Genomic DNA, 18578 nt, shown 5'->3' with positions numbered 1-18578 from the left:
GGAGGCTGATCACCAACTTCCTCTTTTTTGGGCCCCTGGGATTCAGTTTCTTTTTCAACATGATATTTCTGTATCCTTTGGTCTCAGTGAAGCTCTCTGCTCCCATTTTGGCTTAGATGCAATTCCCCCCCATCCATCTCCCTCCCCAGGCTGACTTGCCTTGGCAGCAGTTTGGGGCTGTCGGTTCTTCCCTTGGCTCTTTTGGTCTGAATTGAAGCCATTGCCCTGACAACTGTGCCCCCCTCCTGCCCCTCCATCTCTGCTTGCTGTCGGGCAGCCCTTACTAAAAGGCTGAGGGAGCTGGCAGTGCTGTTTTGGCTCGTGCTGGAGAGCAGTGCCCATTCCTGGGGTGAGCTCTGGCTGGAGCACAGCAGGTGCTTCTTTCTTTCCCTGGGGTCAGTGCTATGAGGTGAAGCTTGCACTGTTCTGCTTGGGGGCTTGGACACCTGGCTGACAGCTTCCTGGGATGAAATAGCTTGCAGTGGCTTATTCCCCCAAAAGTCACGCTGTGGGGACACAGGGTGGCCAGCTGTTAATTTCCTATACTGCAACCCCTCCCTTCTCTCCTGCTCCCAGGTACAGGTACTGCCGCATGCTCGAAGAAGGCTCCTTCCGTGGAAGGACGGCTGACTTTGTCTTCATGTTCCTCTTCGGAGGGTTTCTCATGACAGTATCCTTTGGAGTTGGTTGAGGCTCTTTGGTGTCTTCTGAGATGCTGTTGGTAGCGTAGGGCTTGTCTGCTACCTCTCTACATACCAGTTATGTTGTGTGGAGCAGGTACCTGCCTGCTGAGCAGCACAGCTGGTTTGTGAACCTTCTTGGTGCTGTGGGGCAGAGGGCCCTGTTGTGCCCCAGGCCTGCCAGGCTCATGCCCTGTGGTGTGGGAGAGCTGAGCATGTGGTGGAGATGCAGCATCTTGCTGTATGGCACAGCTTGTGCTCCTCGTCTTGCCCAGCCTTGTCTTGGCCTGTGCCTCACCCAGTGTGCTGAGAGCAGAAGCAAAATACAGGGAAAGCTGCCCTTGATTGTGTTGGTGTCTGCAGAAGTGCTGGTGCACCTGGCAAGGGGCTGGGCTGCCTCATCCCCAAAGAGGACATGTGGCAGTGTGCTGGGGAAGCTCAGCCTGAAAGGAGGCCACGTTATGCTCTGAAAACCCGTCCAGCTGTGACAGGGCCACTGTCTGAGCTCTGGTGAGTGGAGCACAGCTACAATTGCATGAAGTCTGCTCAGGAAAGTGAGTGCAGCTGAAGGCAAGAACACAGGGCCATGAGGACAAGGAGTGGGATGTCCCCATACCATTGTCAGCACATCAGGCAGCACGAGCCCAGCACTCTGTCCTTGCGACCTGTCAGTGCCTGGAGACATCATCACGCATCTTAAGAAGTTCTTTTCATGACAAAGTAGTCTGCTGGGGAGAAATATCTCCCTCCCAAGCATAAACATTCTCTGAATGTCTTCTGCTGTCTTATGCAGATGGCTCAGAGCAGTGCTCTACTCACAGAGCTCTGCATGAAGCTGTGTGAGCTCTCATGGCTCTCGGCCACCCTTGGGTGTTTGGCCAGTCAGTCTCCAGGTGCCTGCAGCACCCACGTGCTTGGCCATAGGTGAATTTGGAGTCCAACTACAACAAGGGCAGGGGAATTTTTTGCCTCTGTCTGTCTCCTTGTGTTCTGGAGAAGAGGACTGCGAATTGCAAGAGCCATCTCACTGCTGAAATTTTTCTATAGAAGGCAGATACTGGATGCAAGCTAGTTGTTAATATGTGCCACTGTCTCAAGTGCTGTAAGGCTGTGAAGGCCCTTCTTTGAAGGCCATTTTGATGTTCCCTTTGTAAAGGTGACTACATGAGCTCCCTGGTCTCCAGTGTTTGTAGACATCAGTTTAAGGAGTGAGCAATCTGTGCATGCTATTCCAGAGTGTCTTGTTCCGGAGTGGCAGGGAGGGACATATGTGCAGGGAGGGTGGTGGTCAGTACATCTCAGGCAGCCCAGGAAAGGTTTGGTGGCATGGGCAGTGATCAGCTGCCTCAGTTTGGGTTTCCTAGTCACAAGGCACCCTGTGCTTCCTGGAGGTGGTGCACAGGGCAGGTAGGTTTTTCCTTGACTCCGTAGTTCCCAGCTATTTGGACTCTTTGCCAGCCTGTTTTTCCTGGGCCAGGCTTTCACCATCATGCTGGTGTATGTGTGGAGTCGCAGGAATCCTTATATCCGCATGAACTTCTTTGGGCTTCTTAACTTCCAGGCCCCCTTCTTGCCCTGGGTCCTGATGGGATTCTCTCTGCTCCTGGGCAACTCCATCATCATTGACTTGCTGGGTAAGTCAAAGCTGGTGTGTGCTGGGAAAAAGGGCACTTTGCAGCCACAGTGCTCTGTTCTCATAGGTGCTACTGGGGCACTGGCACCTCCTCTGGGTTTCACATTACTGAAGATAGTGGGTTTCCTAAAGAGAGCTCACTAGGGTTGCTGGGTGGCTCTTGCTTGTGACCTGCTTTTTGACATGTCTTCCCCAGAGGCAGAAGTTGGGTGAGCTCTGCCTGATGCTCCTGCTGTGTCTGGTCTCCTGGGTGTCTGGTGCTGCCTTCAGGCTGATGGGCTCCCTGCCTGCTTCTGTGCTGATCACAGCAAAGTGCAGCACCACGGCTCTGGTGGGAGCTGGGCCTGGGTACACAGCTGAGGGATTCCCGGAGCTTTATCCTGCTTAAGCTCCCAGCAGCTCTGGTTCAGCTGGCACAGGAGTCACAGCTGTGCCTGACCTTGGTGGCTTCTCTCCCCAGGGATTGCAGTGGGTCACATCTATTATTTCTTGGAAGATGTTTTCCCCAACCAGCCTGGAGGAAAGAAGTTGCTGTTAACCCCTGGCTTTCTGTAAGTAAAGCTGATTCTTTCTGGGCTTGCTGTGTTGCTTCCCAACCTGGGTCACTTCCATAGCAAACTGTGGTCTATGACCACATGGGGTGACCACAGGACACAACTGCATGCTGACAGCACCTCAGCTCCACAGTTCATGCCTCTGCTGCATTATTTGCATGTTATATACATGTGTACACAGGGCTCATACAGTAGTTGCTGATACCTTCAGCTTTGCTAGTAGAACTGTTCTTACTGCTTGTGGAAATGCTAGATGCAGGTAGGATTTTTTTCTGATGTATTTTTATAGTTTAGGAAAGCAGAATATGTTCTGCCTTATGCACTGAGGATCAAATCTGACCTAGAGATCAAGGAAGGAGAGGTACTGTCATCGTTGCAAAAGAACAGTTGGTGGTGGCACAATAGGCTGGTGGCTGTGGTTCACAGCCAAACCACCTGGAGGGCCAGGGTGTTCCTAGAAGGGCTGGGGGGCGTATCATCCTCAGCCCACTTTCCTAACCTGCCTGCTTGGTGGGATGGGCATGTCCCTTGCCAGGAAGATGGTATTTGACACACCTGAAGAGGATCCCAACTATAACCCTCTGCCTGAGGATCATCCAGACCACCAACCCAGAGGCCAAGACCAGAACGAGCAGCATCCACAGTAACACAGGGGACTTCTTCATGTGGCCAGATTCCTCTCTTCCGGCTGGACTGATGCTGTGGCCCAGAGATCCCACTGGAATAACACCAGTTGCCATTCCGACGTGTAACGTGTCACTGTCTGTCTGGGTAACCCATCCTCCCCTTGTACCGAGCGGATCCACAGAGCTTTGCACGTGAGAACTGATGAATACTAAGAGGTGTTCTAGGGACAGGGACTGAAGCTGTGACAGCTCCTCAGTTACTCAGTGGGGAATAAGTATCAAATGGGGTGTTAAACCAATTACTCCTTCTCTTTCTGTTAATGACTTGCTGTGTGCCAGGTCACTCTTGCCCTCTGTACAAAGACTAATGCACCTGGCCCTCACTGTTGTGAGACCTCTTTGTGGGCTTTCAATGAAGTAGTACTGTACCATGGTAGAATGCAGCTCAGCCTCTTCCTCTCCTTTACCCCACTCCTTTTTTGGTGGTTGTTTCCAAAGAGTCTTTACATTAAAGTCTTTATTTTTCGGCTGTGTGTCCATTTCTGCCAGGGGCAGAGGCAGCAATCCATCAGGAATTTGCTCAGAACTGGCAGGTTGCCTGGGCTTTTATTTTCTGGTGGGCAATGCAAGGTTCAGTCTAGCTGGAAGATGTCCTTCCCCTCTGCTGTCAGCTGGGCTGCAGAGGATGACAAGGGGTCTGGGGGGTGTCTAATGGGAGAAAGGGGTGCCTGGGAAAGGACAGGGGACTGAGCTGGACACTTGATCCAGGCAGTGACTGGAAGCAGCACTTGACACTGGTAATAAAGACTCTCTGCACCTGCAGTGTAATTCCACTGTTGTTGAATTTTTTAGTTCTGAGACTTAAACATCTGAGTTTCAGGGGAAAGCTAAACAAACTAGTCCCTACCCTGACAGCTGTGCTAAATGGATTTGACCATTCTTGCTAATGCAGTGCACACTGTGCTCGTACCAGACCTCAAAGCCTTTGGAGTAAATCTGCAAACGTATCTTGGTAACGTTGCTTCTGCTTAGACAAACTTGCCAACCACCACCAAACTATGAAGAGAAGTATGAGTACTTCTCAGCATCCAATTAAGAATTATGTGGGAACCTTGTGGCAAAGGAATATTGAACCACACCTCCCACACTCTCCTCCTCTGTGACCTTCCTGTGAAAACACTATTTCATATCAAAAATAAGATGTCATTTGAACAAGCTCTTCTGCTGCACCTGTGTTTCCCTCTCAGAAGAGGCTGAAAGACCCATACAGGTGATTGTTTGTTCTAGAAGACACAGTGGTGCTAAGGGCTAAGCAGTGTCAGACTCAACAGGTACTTGCTGTGTACCTTGCTCACGACCTAATGACACAGAGCTAGTGCCTCAGTCCCTGGAAAGTCTGTCTTTGCAGTCTGCAGAAATGCAAAAGCTGGGCTATGCTTTTAGCTGGGATACCAGATTAACCTAAGGAGTTGTAACTGTAGAGCAAAAAAGCTGCTCCTGGCTGTTCCCCAGTGGTCCTAATAATACATAGAGAAAGCTGGCTGAAGTTCCCATCTTTCTGGAAATTGGTCCCCCGGACTGTCCTGCCTTGCCCCTGGCTGCTAGGAGGGACAATTCCTACAGCCTCTCTGGGACTGGAGAAGCAGAGGGACATGCTGAAGTCCTTGTGTGCCCATACCTTGTTGTGAACTTTAGGATTAGGTAACCACAAGCTTCACAGCAATCAAAAAAACTGCATCACAGATCCTAGTTTAAGGCTACAGCAGTTTCACACTTGTTTTAGTCAAATGCCCTAAAGAGGCTGCTGGCAGAAGTCCTTGGTCATATAACAAAGGGAGGCTGAACTGTTCTCAGGCAGACTTCAAGTTTTTATGTCCATGAGACAAAATGTGTGCCATAAGGGAGGCTGAGATGCACCAGGAGCCCCAGGTTTTGTCCAGGTTTTGTCTTACTTGCTTAAATAACCTTTCAACCTCTCGAATAAGGAGTAATGAATAGAGTACCACTCTGGCACGGGAGCCTAGGATAAGACTGAATAATATTATTCCTAAATTGCAAGTTTTTGGTTTCTGCAGACTAACATCTGGAAAAAGTTGCCTCCCACCCAGGAATCAGAACTGGCTCTGTTATTACTCAAGTCTAAACATGATAAATTAAGGCCAAAAAGTGTTTTTTGACTGTGCTAGTGTGGGTGGACCAGCAAGGATCATAAAACCTATGGCTTTATCATAAAGGCCTGAGCATAACTGTCAGGCTGCCAGCAAAATCTGTCCTGCTTGCAACACTCATCAGTTCTGGCAGTGAATGATAGGAACTCCATCAAAGAGCAGGTGCACCTCAATAGCCAGATAGATTCCAATTGCTTTTTAAGCAAACTTGGATTTTTTTTTTTAATCTCACTTCAATGGATCTTGTTTTTAAACTCTCCAGGGAAAGACAGGTTGTTTCTAGGTATGCAAAATCCTGACACTGCAGTGCTAAGGGTGTTCAAGACACTCACTTTGCTCTGGGTGCTCTGTGTGCTGCAACTGGCAGCGACATGTGCTGACAGTGACCACAGCAAAGCCCCTGGCTGCAGAGAAGCTGCAGTCTCAGTGACTGCAGATTTCACCTGCTCTACCAGTTCAGAGACTTTGATGTTTTTCAGATGCAATCTTTACAGAAAACAGGGTTCACCCCACACCAGGTGACAGAAAGGACCGTTAAAGTCTGTGATTTCAGTTAAACTGTTCTACCTTGTCACGTAAACCAGCTGAACACCTCACTGAGTTCATTACAGACTGTGCCAAGTGTGGTAGCAGACCAATCCTTTAGAGAGTTTGTTTGCTGGTTCTAGTTTTAAGTCTCATTCTCGCTTTCTCCTGCAGCAAAAGGTCTTGGGCTGTTTTACCTGTTAAATAAAGCACTCAGGAAGACTGAATGCAAGTGAGTGTTCAGCATTATACCCAAAAGCATTAATATCAGGCCCTGGGGCTGCTCAGTTACCTGAATAGCACAAAACATGGGGAGATTCACTGCTCATTCAAATTTACTGAACTCAACCTAAGTAATATGCATTCCTTTTATTTAAAAAGTTGTCCTAATAGTGCATGTTGCACCTATACAAAAGAATCTTTACACTGTCCACACACAGGTATATAAGGGCTCCAGCACCTGCCACAGGTCTGAGCTCGCTCACGCTGCCAACGCAGCGTTCTTGCTATGTGGCATTTGGGTGGAGGGGGTGGGGGCAGAAGTCAGCAGTACTGGGAACTCTTGGCAAGTGGAATGTGTGCCCCCTTCAGGGACAGAGAGACCCCTGCCAATCCTAGATCCATTTGGGGAGAGGGAATAGGGATAAAGTCTGTAGGAAGAGCACCAGTGTCACAACAGGGAGGTTACCAGGCTGGAGCAGTATTGGCCAAACGTCTCATGCGCCTATGGGAGAGAGAGAGAGAGGTACAGTAAGTGCTGTGTTACAGCCAGGGGAGGTCTGACCACACCCAACATTTCTCGAGAGGTTGTTGCAGCTCTGTGCACTCCAGACAGGTTTACTGCCTAGACAGAACTCCTCATTCACCTCAGAGTGCCCCTGTTCATAAGGCTAAGACACTATTTTCAGTAACAGCTTTTAGAGCACTTTTGCTCATTAACTTGGATTGAACCAATTGCTACTGCAAACTATTCAGTCAGCCACAGCTGGTAAGCAAAATGACTATGCTACTGTTAATCAGACGTAAAAAAAGTCCTGGGAAAGAGCTGAGGAAGTATATTTACTTTTTTTCACAATGTATCTTTTGGAGAGATGCTAGCCATTCATTATATCTGCCCAATTTCACCAGGTAGGAGCAAGTGCTCTCAACTGCTTGTCAAACATGGCTTAGCAGGTCTCTGGGGGGCAGAGCTCCTCCTGAACCACACAGTGCTCCCGTGCTGGCAAACAGGTTGGCATCAGTCAGGCTGGAGCTGGGAGATGGCCCATTCCTACATCACACAGCACTTTGCCCTACATAAAAGGCAGCCTTGTGGCAGGATTCTAGGTAGCATGACAATGCACGAAACTCCAGTATTTTTGATTAATGCCTTCCTATAGAAACAAACCCCCTTGGGCAAAACAGAGAGCCCAGGGAAAAGAAAAAAAAAAAAAAAAAAGAAAACTTGCTTCAAGCAGGAGATTGGTTAAAGTAGAGTTTTTGGTGTTTATGGAGCAAGGTGATAACAATTTAAATGCCCTGAAGCTAAAGGGATATGAGTTTCTGTTGTAGTGTGCAGGCCTGGCATCCTGCCAGTTGGCTCTCAGTAGAGAAAGACAAACATCAAAGCTTTTAACTTCTCTCCTAGGGACAGGCCAAGAGAACTGTCTGAAGTAGTGGCAGCACCTTGTGTTTCTGTCCTGGTCTCTGATCTTCTTCTCCATCTCGGCATCTGTGAGGGTTTCCAGGAGAGGGCACCACTGGTCAGCGTCCCCTGTGTTTCGAATTGCGATCTCCACAGTCGGCAAAGGGTTCTCGCTGCAGGGCAGGGCAGAGGGCAACAAAGCAACATCCATCAGAACACTCCTCTGGGTCACCAGCCCAGATACAAGCACAAGGACAACAGAGCCTCATTTACAGTGTTTCAGGATTCAGCACTCATTCTTAGCTCTGCTTAGCACAGCGTGGCTCCCTGCAGTTCACCACAGGCTCCTGGTTACAACCTTGCTGTGCCTGAAGTTTTTGGGAGAGCCGCTCCTGCCATTTCTGTGGGGTTTGTGCTGGAACTGGGGCTGATTCAGTTCTCCCCCGCAAGCAGCCATTACATCCCTGGCTGGCAGCATCCAAGCCCTACAGGCACAGGTCATACCAGGTCATTAGTGCTGGGAGCGCTTCTCCCACCACAGCAGCGGGGCTGGGACTGTTCAGAGAGTTCCTTGTCTAGCCTTGCTCTTCTGCAGCTCTGACTTCCTAGCTGTAGTTTGCCTAACACACCCCTGACAGCTCTTCCCTGGCAAAAGTCTGGCTTTCTGGGAGCCTGATAGTGGAACAAGCATTGTTCTCCCAGTTGCCAGGGAAAGGGTAGTCTTTTAGGACCTGCTGTTAAGCAGAGGCTGTGGCTACTCCCTATACAAGCAATGAATCACTAGGCTGTGTCACAAGATCTGCTCCTCAGAGATCTCTCTGCCCTGACCAGCTGTATTATCACATGCACAAAAATATTTATTGCTTCACTAGCCGCTTTTCAGTAAAAGTCAACAGGAACTGACCAGGAGTAGCTTCCCAAATATTGACAGAGGAGCCAGAAGCCCAGCATAAATATAGAGGAGCCTCGGAATGTAAATGTTTGCTTTGAATTCTCGAAAGCACAGCCTGAGCTGCAGAAGTGTGTGTGTGAGAGGAGCCCTGGACAGGTGTGCACACATATCCGGCCCCCTCCCCAGGGACATGTCTCCCTACTTAGGATTTCAGCACTCATGGGCAGCCCTCTCATTCCCCCAGGAAGGAACTGAAATGGTAATTGTCATGGGAACACACAACATCTGCATCAAAGCTAATAATATAAAATAACAACTCTTCAAAGTGATGCTACAATGAAAAATTCATCCAGAGTCTTTGGTATCCGATCTGGGGAGGAAACTTTAGTCAAATCTACTTTCAGTACTGCTGACATCCACTAAACAACACTCAAACCCAGGAATTTCATCTCAGCCCGAGGCTGCTACACATTCCAGGCAAAATGCTAGATATTAACTGGGGTGTTTTTTCTACTTGATAGCATGGTCTCTATCACGTAACACTCTCACTTACTACGCTTAACACTGGGCACCCACAAGAATTAAACAGGGGTGGAAAGCTGGCTTCATGTGCATAACGTAATTGCAAGGCAACTCAGATACCACGTTTCTTTAGCAAAGAATCAGAGATAAACTGAAAAATCCTCCCTTGTCTCCCAACTCCGCAGTAAGACAGTTCCTCCTCCCCTGTTATTTCCTGATGAAGATGAGTGCTGCTGGCAGAATGGCTAAAAGGCAGGAGTCTGAGGAGAGCAAGGCACTCCCTCTGCTCGGGGTCCTGGCCTCAGGCAGTGGTGTCAGGGCCATGCCAACAGGGCAGGGAAACACCATCCTTTGCAAAAGTGACTCCTCAGGCACGTGGGTTTGGTGTGTGAGAGAATTTGTGCCATCATGCAGGTCCCAAAGGCAAAACTCTGGCTATGAAGTGCCGTGTGCTGCCACCAGAAACATTCAGAACTGAGGTGGGAACATCTTAACACACCATCCCCCCAAAAATCCCCCAGGCAGCAGTTACCTGTCTGCCTCAAGTCCTGCCCTTCCACTGGGCTTTTGGGCTCTCCTTGTTTTGCACAGAGCAGGCTAGCTCTCTGGAAGAACTGCCCTGGCTTTCATCAACTAAAAGACAGTTTTACCTCTCCCTCAGATGATTAAGAGGCACATGACTTCTCAAACCCCCAGTCCCTTGAGATATTAAGGTTCTTTTGATACATCTAAAGCAGACCCTTTCCTTACATCAATGGAATGATGTTGGAGCAACCACCACTCCTGTGGTTTGGGAATTCAGGAACTAACCAACCACAGAACCCAAATATCATTAATCACTGCAAGGTTTCAAAAGTACTACTTTGCTGGAAGAAAAAAGGGAAGAGGACATGTTTGTAGAATGACAAAAACCAAGGTTTCAATTAGATGTTTTTGCTCTCTGAACAGCTCATGTCTATGTACTTTGTTCTGTTGGGGTTCCTTTCTTAGTTTTTTATTCTCCCCCCACCTTGCAATACTGCCACAGTCTAAAGACAGCCCAAAATCTGCCTGTTTGAACTACCCCTAAAAGGAAGCACTGTTCAGTAACCATGGCCATGTTTTTAGAGAGAACAGTTTGAAGTTGGCACAAACATGATATATCTGAGAGAGCCTGGGCATCACTGACTAAAATTTTACTTGCTTCAAGTTCCAAAGACTCACAGGAAGCAAAGGGAGAAATGACCCCCCAGCAACAGTAACAGGTTATACAAGGTTAATTTCTTAACTTGGACATCTGCAGTACCTGGAAAGGCACAGGAAGGAGGGACAGACACTACACCCTCTTCTACTGCAGGCCACAATGTGCTGGCAGCATGAGAGGTTCTCATCTACCACCCTGAAAGTTCCCATCGTTTCTCAGGAATGCACACCCACTGCTCTGTTGTTGTTGTTGGATGTGGTCCCAAGCTGGAACTGCAAATATCAGTCAGCTGCTGTGGATGGAAAGGTAGAAGCCATCTCACCAACTCCACAAGGAGAAGGGACATCAGCAGGATGGATACACAACATAACAGTTTCAGTAGAAGAGTTTAATTCACATGTGCTAAACAGTCCCTTTCCATTTTCTAATATGAATTACTCTGGCTATCACTTTAGAACCAAGTAGTTGTTGTGGAAGACTGTCAGGATAAAAATTACATCCAGAGGAAGCAGAGTGAGACTAGTGCAAGAGCAACTAGTCCAGAGCAGTTCAGTGCCTGTTTTCCACAGAAGGCTAACCAGACAGGAAACCTTTAGACAGAGGAGGAGGAAGGAGCAGAGCTCATGGCAGCAGCCAGATGCCCCACAGCTTCCAGCTCTTCCATCTTACCCCCCCTCTAACTGCTCACTGCCCTCTCCCTGAGGTTCCCCTTTGCTGCCACACAAAACTGGTGTCAGCAGTACCTCTGCAAATACAGCCTTTACTGAACTCAAACTTCCCTGACTGTCACCATGACCCAGGGTCACAAAACCTCAGAGTGCACATTAGGGGATGGTTACAGCCTGCAGACTCAGCACCCTGCTGTGGATAACATCAGTACAGGAACTCCTCACAGAACACTGCACGGCACAACTGGAAACCATTATCAGTAGGAGACAAGTTACAAAGCTGACTAATCAAACCTGACACTGCTGCTTTCCAGCTGTGAGAAGAGCTGATCAAGCCAACTCTAACATCAGCCAGGGTACAAGAGCTACAGTTTCCATCAGTCTGAGTTAACACACTGAAGCTTGAGACAGTGGATGGCCCAAGTCAGGCAAAGCCAACAAAACAGAAATATATCCGGGGCTCACCATTAGCTTACATTAGAAGAGGAAGACACAAGGTATTCAGTCCCCATTAAGCAGCCTTTCATTCTGCAGCAGAAGCTGACAGTTCATCATATTTGGTCCTGAAATGTATTAGACCCAACAGGAAAAAGATACTTGGGCACAAGCACAAATATTTCTAAGAAGGACAGAATGGGTACAAGCCATAAAGGACCAATTTCAAAGGGAACCTTCTGCATCAGGTCAGCTGTTCTAAGATCCATTGATGCAGATGCCCATGAAGTACAAACACACCCCTGGAGCTGTAGGAGGAAGGTGACAGTTCAGTACCTGAAGGCGTATGTCTTCTGGTGCCAGCTCAGCTGGCCCCGGATGCTGTAGGCAATAGTAGTGACAAACTCCCCACCCAGGCCAAGCTCTGAGCACAGCTTCAAGGCAAACTTCTCTGGTGAATTCTCCTTCTCTGACATGTCCCACTCAAACTGGTCTACAAGGGAAATGTTCCCTACATGGATGTTCAGCTGGAGATAAGGAAAGAAACAGGTTATTTTTTTCTACTCTCACAATGGTTTGTCAGAGTAATTGAACTGAGGAGGCAGAGGTTGGAGAAGAGAAGCAGAGCAGGAACTCCCAGTTCATTCATCTGCAGAGTTCCTCAACTGATTTCTTAACTCCAGTAGCATGAAGGCAACTCAGCTTTGCTCACCAAGGTTCAGTTCTTCCAAAAGAAGATGACAATGCTTTAACTGAACTATTTCATCATCTCGGGGGCTAGCACATGAATGTTTTAATAATCTGCCATCTTTGTTCTGTTCCTAACACATGGGACAAAACACAATCTGAGAGCTCCTTTGCAGTCTTACTCCCCCAGCCACAGAAACCCAAATGGTTCTGCTCTCGTTCTACTGCCTTCCTGTATTACCTTAATAATAACTCGTTGGTCCGACTGATCTTCCAGGATACTGTCAGTTGGGTACGACTCGATCTGCTGTCGGATGGCAGACGCAATAGCAGGGACAAAGGTCAGAGGATTCAAATCCAGGTCATCACAAAGAATCTCAGAGAACATTTCTGGGGTCATTAGCTTTTCTGATACAGAAGAAGAATCAACACTGTTAACCTTCTTAGAAATCAATATCTGATACTTACAGAATACATAAAATTAATCCCACAGTGTGAGAAAGGGGATCCCAAATGCTTTTAGAAGGGTGTTTTGTATCAGGTTTGTAAGGACATGCACACTGACATAGGGACTTACAGCCTTCTTTACCTGCATGGAGACAGTGTGGCTATGGTCTAACAAGCCCCATCCATTAATCTCAGCTAACAGAGTAGTCTCAGACCACTGAGCTGATGAACTGGCTCAGGAGAATATGCCAGTTAAACCCTTTGAACTACATGAGTCCAGGAATGACTGCAACCCATGGCAGAGCATTTGCTAAGAGACATGAGCACTGAATACAGTCCAGAGGGGGAGCTTTAAAGCTTTGTGTATATGAGGCAAGGACATGCACACTCATGCTTGTTTTCTCTTCACATTTGGTGATGGATACAACTATATCTCTCCAGCCTCAGGAAACTCTCCTTGCTACATACCATTCATGTTCCACGTAAATGCATCTCTGAGTTTCTGCCCATCAATTTCCATATCAAGCCTGATTGGAACCAGAACCTCTGGCTGGGATGCATTCTCATGGATCACTGCTGGGTCATGGTCATCAAAGCTAAAAGGAAGAGCAACAACAGAGTATATGCAACTAGCACATGACACATCTGGCGTCCATAGAGGGGAGGCATTGTTTGTTGGAAGCAATCCCCACACTCCAACTGCATAATCAGTCTATAGACAGACTGCTCAATGCAAACTTACAGGGCTAAAAGTAACCAATACCAGTTTATCACCTTTTATTACACCTTTCAGAATACATTCTTGCAAATAAAACAAGGAAGCTTTCCAGGATTACATTTATCTTGGTTGCCTCAAGTTTTAGAATGGAAAAAAGTTAGTCATGAGCCCCAGCAGCACTTTCCACTGAATAAAGTAGATCAAAGTTACTGGAATATGGTAGTGAGAGGCAGGCTGTCCTTCACAGAGAGGGTCCTCAAATGACAACTGCTCAGCAAATCTGCAGGAAGTAGAAGGAACTCATCAGGAAAAGAATGAACCATTCCCCTGACAAAAGGAAAGCCTCCTCTCTGAGCCCTGGCTGGGTGCTGTAAGGAAGAGCCTCAAGGCATACAATTTAACTAAGAGCCTCCAAACTGGCAACCTGCAGGTCTTTTGTCAATTAAGAGATGAATCACAACAGCACCGCCCTGGTAGTGTATCACTTTGGTAACTGTTTCCACTTTCCCGAAGCAGGAAGCTCTTACCATAGAGGGAACGTTCTCTTCTTATCCCTGCCCATGCGATTCCTGTTAATGGTTGTTGAGCATGGCACTGCATCCAGGTGGTGAGAGCTGTTGGGCAGGGTCGGCACCCACTGGTTGTTCCTCTTTGCCTTCTGTTCTCTGAGGAAGGAGAGTGGATGTTAAACTGCAGACCCTGAGCACCACTGTTACTATGTCAGGAATGGCATAACTTTAAACTTAAAAGTCCTATCATGAGTTCCTGCTCTTTTATTTTGGAACCATCCACATTACTGTTCCAGGAACTCATGTTCCACACCAGTCTCTGGGAAGCCCATTCTCCAGCTCACAATTATGCATCAGATATGGATCCAGGTGCAGCATTATAAATACTAGGTTCATATTTGGACTTTCTATCTACACTTTTATAAAAAGACTACTGAGAAATGCGAGGTCTCCAGAAGGCAGTATGTGCAGGGAGTGTGTTCTGCAAAACATCTGTTACAGATGGAATGCAGTAATTGCAAAAAAAGTTGTATCATCAAACACTTACGTTTTATTTCCTGTTGTATGTGGGCAGTAACCCAATCCTCAGGCTCTGGAGATCTCCATTTGCCCAACACTGCAAACTGTTTAATCACACTGGCAAACAAGCCCTGCACAATGGCCTGCGCTTCCTGCCCAAGCTGACATCTTCCAAGCAGCTCCATTCTGAGCTTGGCCCCCACCAACCCTGGTTACCTGAGGTAGGTGGGAGGCTCTGTGCTGATGGACACTGCTTTATACTTCTCATCATTTCCATCCAAGATCTCTTCCACTTCAGAGGCCTTTAACAGAGTCACGCTCGTGGCTAATGTTGTATAGCCATGATCTATTACCAGGAAAGAGGCCAATAATTAACACGAGAAAGGGCTACATAGCACTGTAACATTAACAGGCTACATAGTGACAACCCCTCTCTGACACTGCAGGAGGAACTAAAATAGGCTACCAAGTGCTACAAGCGTCCTTTGGGCTCCATCTATCTTCTCTTAGACATTTACAAAGCCCAGAAAACAATAAATCCTCAGTGGACTTAAAGGTTGGAAATAGAGAGGCAATGATCAATAGAAAAGCTGTTAAGACTCGGAAAAGGGGGAGAAACCTCAGGACAGCTCTTGCTGAATGACAGAGACCATCTGCACCGGACAGTCCTGCTAAGGCTCTGAGAAAGAGGAGTTAGGCATGGGATCAGGATGCACAATTAGGGCGACCACAGGGAGAGATCAGAGGAAGAGGACTAGACATTAATATTATTGTAATAGCACCAAAGGTCACTGTGGACATTCTTCCTCTAGCACAGCTAAGAATAACACACAGATAAGACTTACATCTTCGGGGACTGTGAGACCGCTGATTTTCTGTTGGGGGGAAAAAAAGAAAGCAAGAGATCAGCAGGATACTTGGGGGAAGGAGACGTAAGTCCAGAGTAAAACACGACTTTTTTATGCTTTAGTCTACAGAGCATACAACAAGTCATATTCTTGAGAAATTTAACTGCTTGCTATTAGTGCCCTAACAAAAACAATACCAATATTCTCCCTGTAGTACTCACATCACTAGCAATGCACCACAAATTCTGGCAGCCATAAACTTTGCCAGGAGCAAAGTTAAGCAAAGGTGCACATTTTCAGTGGGGCATCCTTGCAACACTCCTGCCTATTTGACAAAAGAGGCAATGATGCCCCTCTTTTGTCTACAAAACTTTTCTGAAACACAGTATCATTACACTATTATTATTATATAGCATCACTGGAGATGTGGCTTTTGCTTTGTGACAAATGCAGCCAAGCCCAGGGATGCCACGATGGCTGTTTCCATTTCAGAACGCTTTTGATCAGGTGATATTTGTTGCCAGGCTGAACCAGGAGCCACCAGTGCCACCACTGCAGGGGGTTCCATCACCGGGGCGGCCTGAGCGATTCACACAGCCCTTGAGGTGCACAAGCCTCTGAATCACCAGGGACAGTTTTTCAAGGCCAAATTTTGGATAAACACTACTGGGAACGTTTACTCATCTTCTCACCATGTGAAGAGGCCACTATCTTCTTCCTTTCTTCCACGGTGGCCAGTCGCCTCCAGAGCGAGGGGTATCTCTTGTACAGGGAACCGCGAAACATGCGCAGGTAGTTTCCCACCTACAAGAAGAGAAGTGGAAATGTGGCTTTGTATTCCATCTAGGAGATTTTTAGCAGAAGCTGAAACAAATTCATCTCTTTGTAACAATAAGAGGGATCTCCTAAGAGGGTTCTTTGTTTTTGGGGGGATTTTTTTGTGATAGACTGACTGTGCTGGGTTTGGCATCAAACAGCACCACAATTTTTCTGGCAACACAGAAAACAAAATTTTTATCATCACTTATTTCACTAGTCTTATACAAAAAACCTGTCATCCATTGGCAATAATGAATTTAATAGGAAAACACTCCATTCATTTTCATGTATTTTTGAAAAACCTACTCTTTCTTTGCTTCAATTTCCATATCAAGGCAGTGTTCAGTCAGAATTAAACCAAACCAGATACTCAGCCCTCTGACGTTATAATTTTTACTTTGAACCTCTGAGTCATTTTGACATTGCTTCAATATAGCAAATGCCCAGAGACTTGTATTTTGTTTTAAATCCTCTGAATATGCCAAATGTGACTGCTGCCAATAGTCCTTTTTCAAATTTACTTTATCAAATTTATCTGTAAAGCAGTTATGTTCTTCCTGGCATAAGATCCTCACCTGTGCTGAAGGCTACAGCAGGCCTTGCCGAACAACAGAACTATTTCTAGACTCTGAAATCAAATTTTTAGACTGGTAGTACTGGCAGACTCCCACACAATGAGGTTTCTATTCCTTATTTGACAAGACTCTTTTGATCTTAATTTTTAATTGTATCTTTCACTCTACAGTGCTCATCAACAGACAGAAATCAACAGTAGGTAAAAAAGGCAACCCTTTTCCCCCTCCATGTGCCTGATGCGACAATCTCACAGCCCAGCTGACTGCAGTTACAGTTCTTCTTTCAAACTTTACATTTCACATGAGACAGCAAGGGGTCTTCAGTCCCCGCTCATGCTATACAGATGGCAATTTAATTTATCCAGTATTTCCTCTTTTGCATCAGGGCGGGAAGTATAACATTTTTTCCTGTTTCTAACCGTAACCATTTCCATGGTGCTGAAGGACTAGTATTTCGTGCCTTAGAAAGGCTTGTCTTCAGGGAGGCTGAACATCCTCTCCGCCTGGGAGAACAGTCTCAGCACAGGCACTGGGGGGCTAAAGCGCTGCACGCCGGCGATTGTTGGCCAGACCCGTCTGCACAAGCAGAAGGAGCCGCGCTGGCTGATTCTGGTGCTGTTTCTGACCCCAAGGGCCCACGTGTGGGATCCATTACCTCGCAGAACGTGAAATAACCCAAGCCCTGAACAAGAAATCCGAGCGGGGTCTCAGGCGGGGACCCGCTCCCCGTGTACTCGAGCGTGTCCCAGGGGCGCCCTAACTGGGAGCACTGGTACCCCCAGTCCCCCAGCACGGCCGAGGGGACCCGCGGGAGCCGCAGACCGGTCCCCCCCGGGCTCCCCCTCGCCCCTTCCCCACCCCGCGCATCCCCCCCAGCCCGGCCCGGGCCCGGCTCCCGCCCGGGCCGCACCTCGGAGCCGATCATGTAGAACTCGCCGTCCTCCTCCAGCTGGAACTTGACGGGCTTCTGCCCGAAGGTTTTGCTCAGCGCCATCATCATCATCGCGGCGGCGGCGGGCGGGGGAGCGCCCGGGGTGCGGAGCGGGGCCCGGCAGCGACGGCGGCGGCAGCGACAACGGGCGGCTCCGCGGCCTAGTGCGGCCCCGCTCAGCGCATGCGGAGGGAGGGGCGGCGCGGCGAGGGAGGGACGGAGGCAGGCACGGCAGGAGCGGGGGGTGTAGAAAAGAGGCGGCTTTTATTGTCGCGGGGCGGCACATAAATACAGACAGACCCCCCCGCACAGGTGCGCGCTGCACCCACAGCTGCGGTTCCGCTCGGGGCCGGCGGCACCGCGACCCCCGCGCTGCGGCACCGGCGGACGGAGCATCCCGGCCTGCCAGCCGGGCACCCGGGCTGCGCCGGATTGGGAAATGAGAGGGAAGAGAGTGGCCGCAGCCCGGTGGGGTTTGGCTGGGCAGGCCCGAGGCGGGTGTGTGCGGTGCCAGCCCGGGGACAGCGGTACGGGAGCGGTCAGTGCAACCTGAGCGACCCGGGGTGGGAACCTCGCCCGGGTGAGCGCGGGGCAGTGTCCAGCACTGGCACCCGGCACCGTGGAGGGCAGGGAAGGAGGGAAGGGGCCCCTTGTCTATATACAAATCGGTACAAAATCCTAACGCGTACGAGTGATACAACGTCAAACCGGGAGTAGGGCTGCGGCAGGGCCCTGGCAGTCCCCGCGGCTGCCCCGGCCAAGGGACCCTGGCAGCAGCCGCACGTCGCACCCTCCGCAGGTACAGTCAGTGTCCTTCAGACCCCCTGGCTGGGGCTGGGGCAGCCTTCCTCCCTGGCCAGCGTCTGGAGCACCAAAGGGCTGCTGTACTGAGCTGTGTAAACATAGGAAATACCATCGGATCAGTTCTACGGGACGGGGGTCCAGGTTAATTATGAGAGCATGATCCCACTCCAGGCTGGCCTGATGGCTTTTGGGATGCTATTGCTAGAAGAGT

At 48.7% G+C, this 18578-nt stretch overlaps 2 protein-coding genes across 3 annotated transcripts in view; one reads left to right on the top strand and one right to left on the bottom strand.

Moving 5' to 3' along the window:
* Window positions 1–4321, top strand: part of DERL3 (derlin 3) — a 5325-nt gene extending 1004 nt beyond the window's left edge. For both annotated transcript variants that reach the window (XM_017814040.1, XM_017814038.1), the window contains exons 3-7: window positions 1–70; window positions 577–670; window positions 2119–2314; window positions 2774–2864; window positions 3403–4321. The exon at window positions 1–70 is cut by the window's left edge and continues 2 nt beyond it. In XM_017814040.1, the coding sequence (XP_017669529.1) occupies window positions 1–70; window positions 577–670; window positions 2119–2314; window positions 2774–2864; window positions 3403–3514 (563 nt within the window). In that variant the 3' untranslated portion in view covers window positions 3515–4321. The remainder of the gene's footprint in view (window positions 71–576; window positions 671–2118; window positions 2315–2773; window positions 2865–3402) is intronic.
* A 2215-nt stretch (window positions 4322–6536) lies between these two features.
* SMARCB1 (SWI/SNF related, matrix associated, actin dependent regulator of chromatin, subfamily b, member 1) lies at window positions 6537–17728 on the bottom strand. The gene is made up of 10 exons (XM_017814034.1): window positions 17543–17728; window positions 15931–16042; window positions 15236–15265; window positions 14607–14736; window positions 13890–14027; window positions 13113–13240; window positions 12439–12605; window positions 11847–12037; window positions 7852–7983; window positions 6537–6910 (listed from the first exon to the last, which is right to left on the bottom strand). Exons 1-10 carry the CDS (start codon window positions 17633–17635, stop codon window positions 6871–6873), a joined length of 1161 nt encoding a protein of 386 aa, XP_017669523.1. The 5' UTR covers window positions 17636–17728; the 3' UTR covers window positions 6537–6870.
* Between the last annotated feature and the right edge of the window lie 850 nt (window positions 17729–18578).

This window comes from Lepidothrix coronata, unplaced genomic scaffold (assembly GCF_001604755.1).
Source record: "Lepidothrix coronata isolate B3197 unplaced genomic scaffold, Lepidothrix_coronata-1.0 Scaffold44, whole genome shotgun sequence".
Lineage (NCBI taxonomy): Eukaryota > Metazoa > Chordata > Aves > Passeriformes > Pipridae > Lepidothrix > Lepidothrix coronata.
This window is presented reverse-complemented; position numbering and strand designations above follow the sequence as displayed.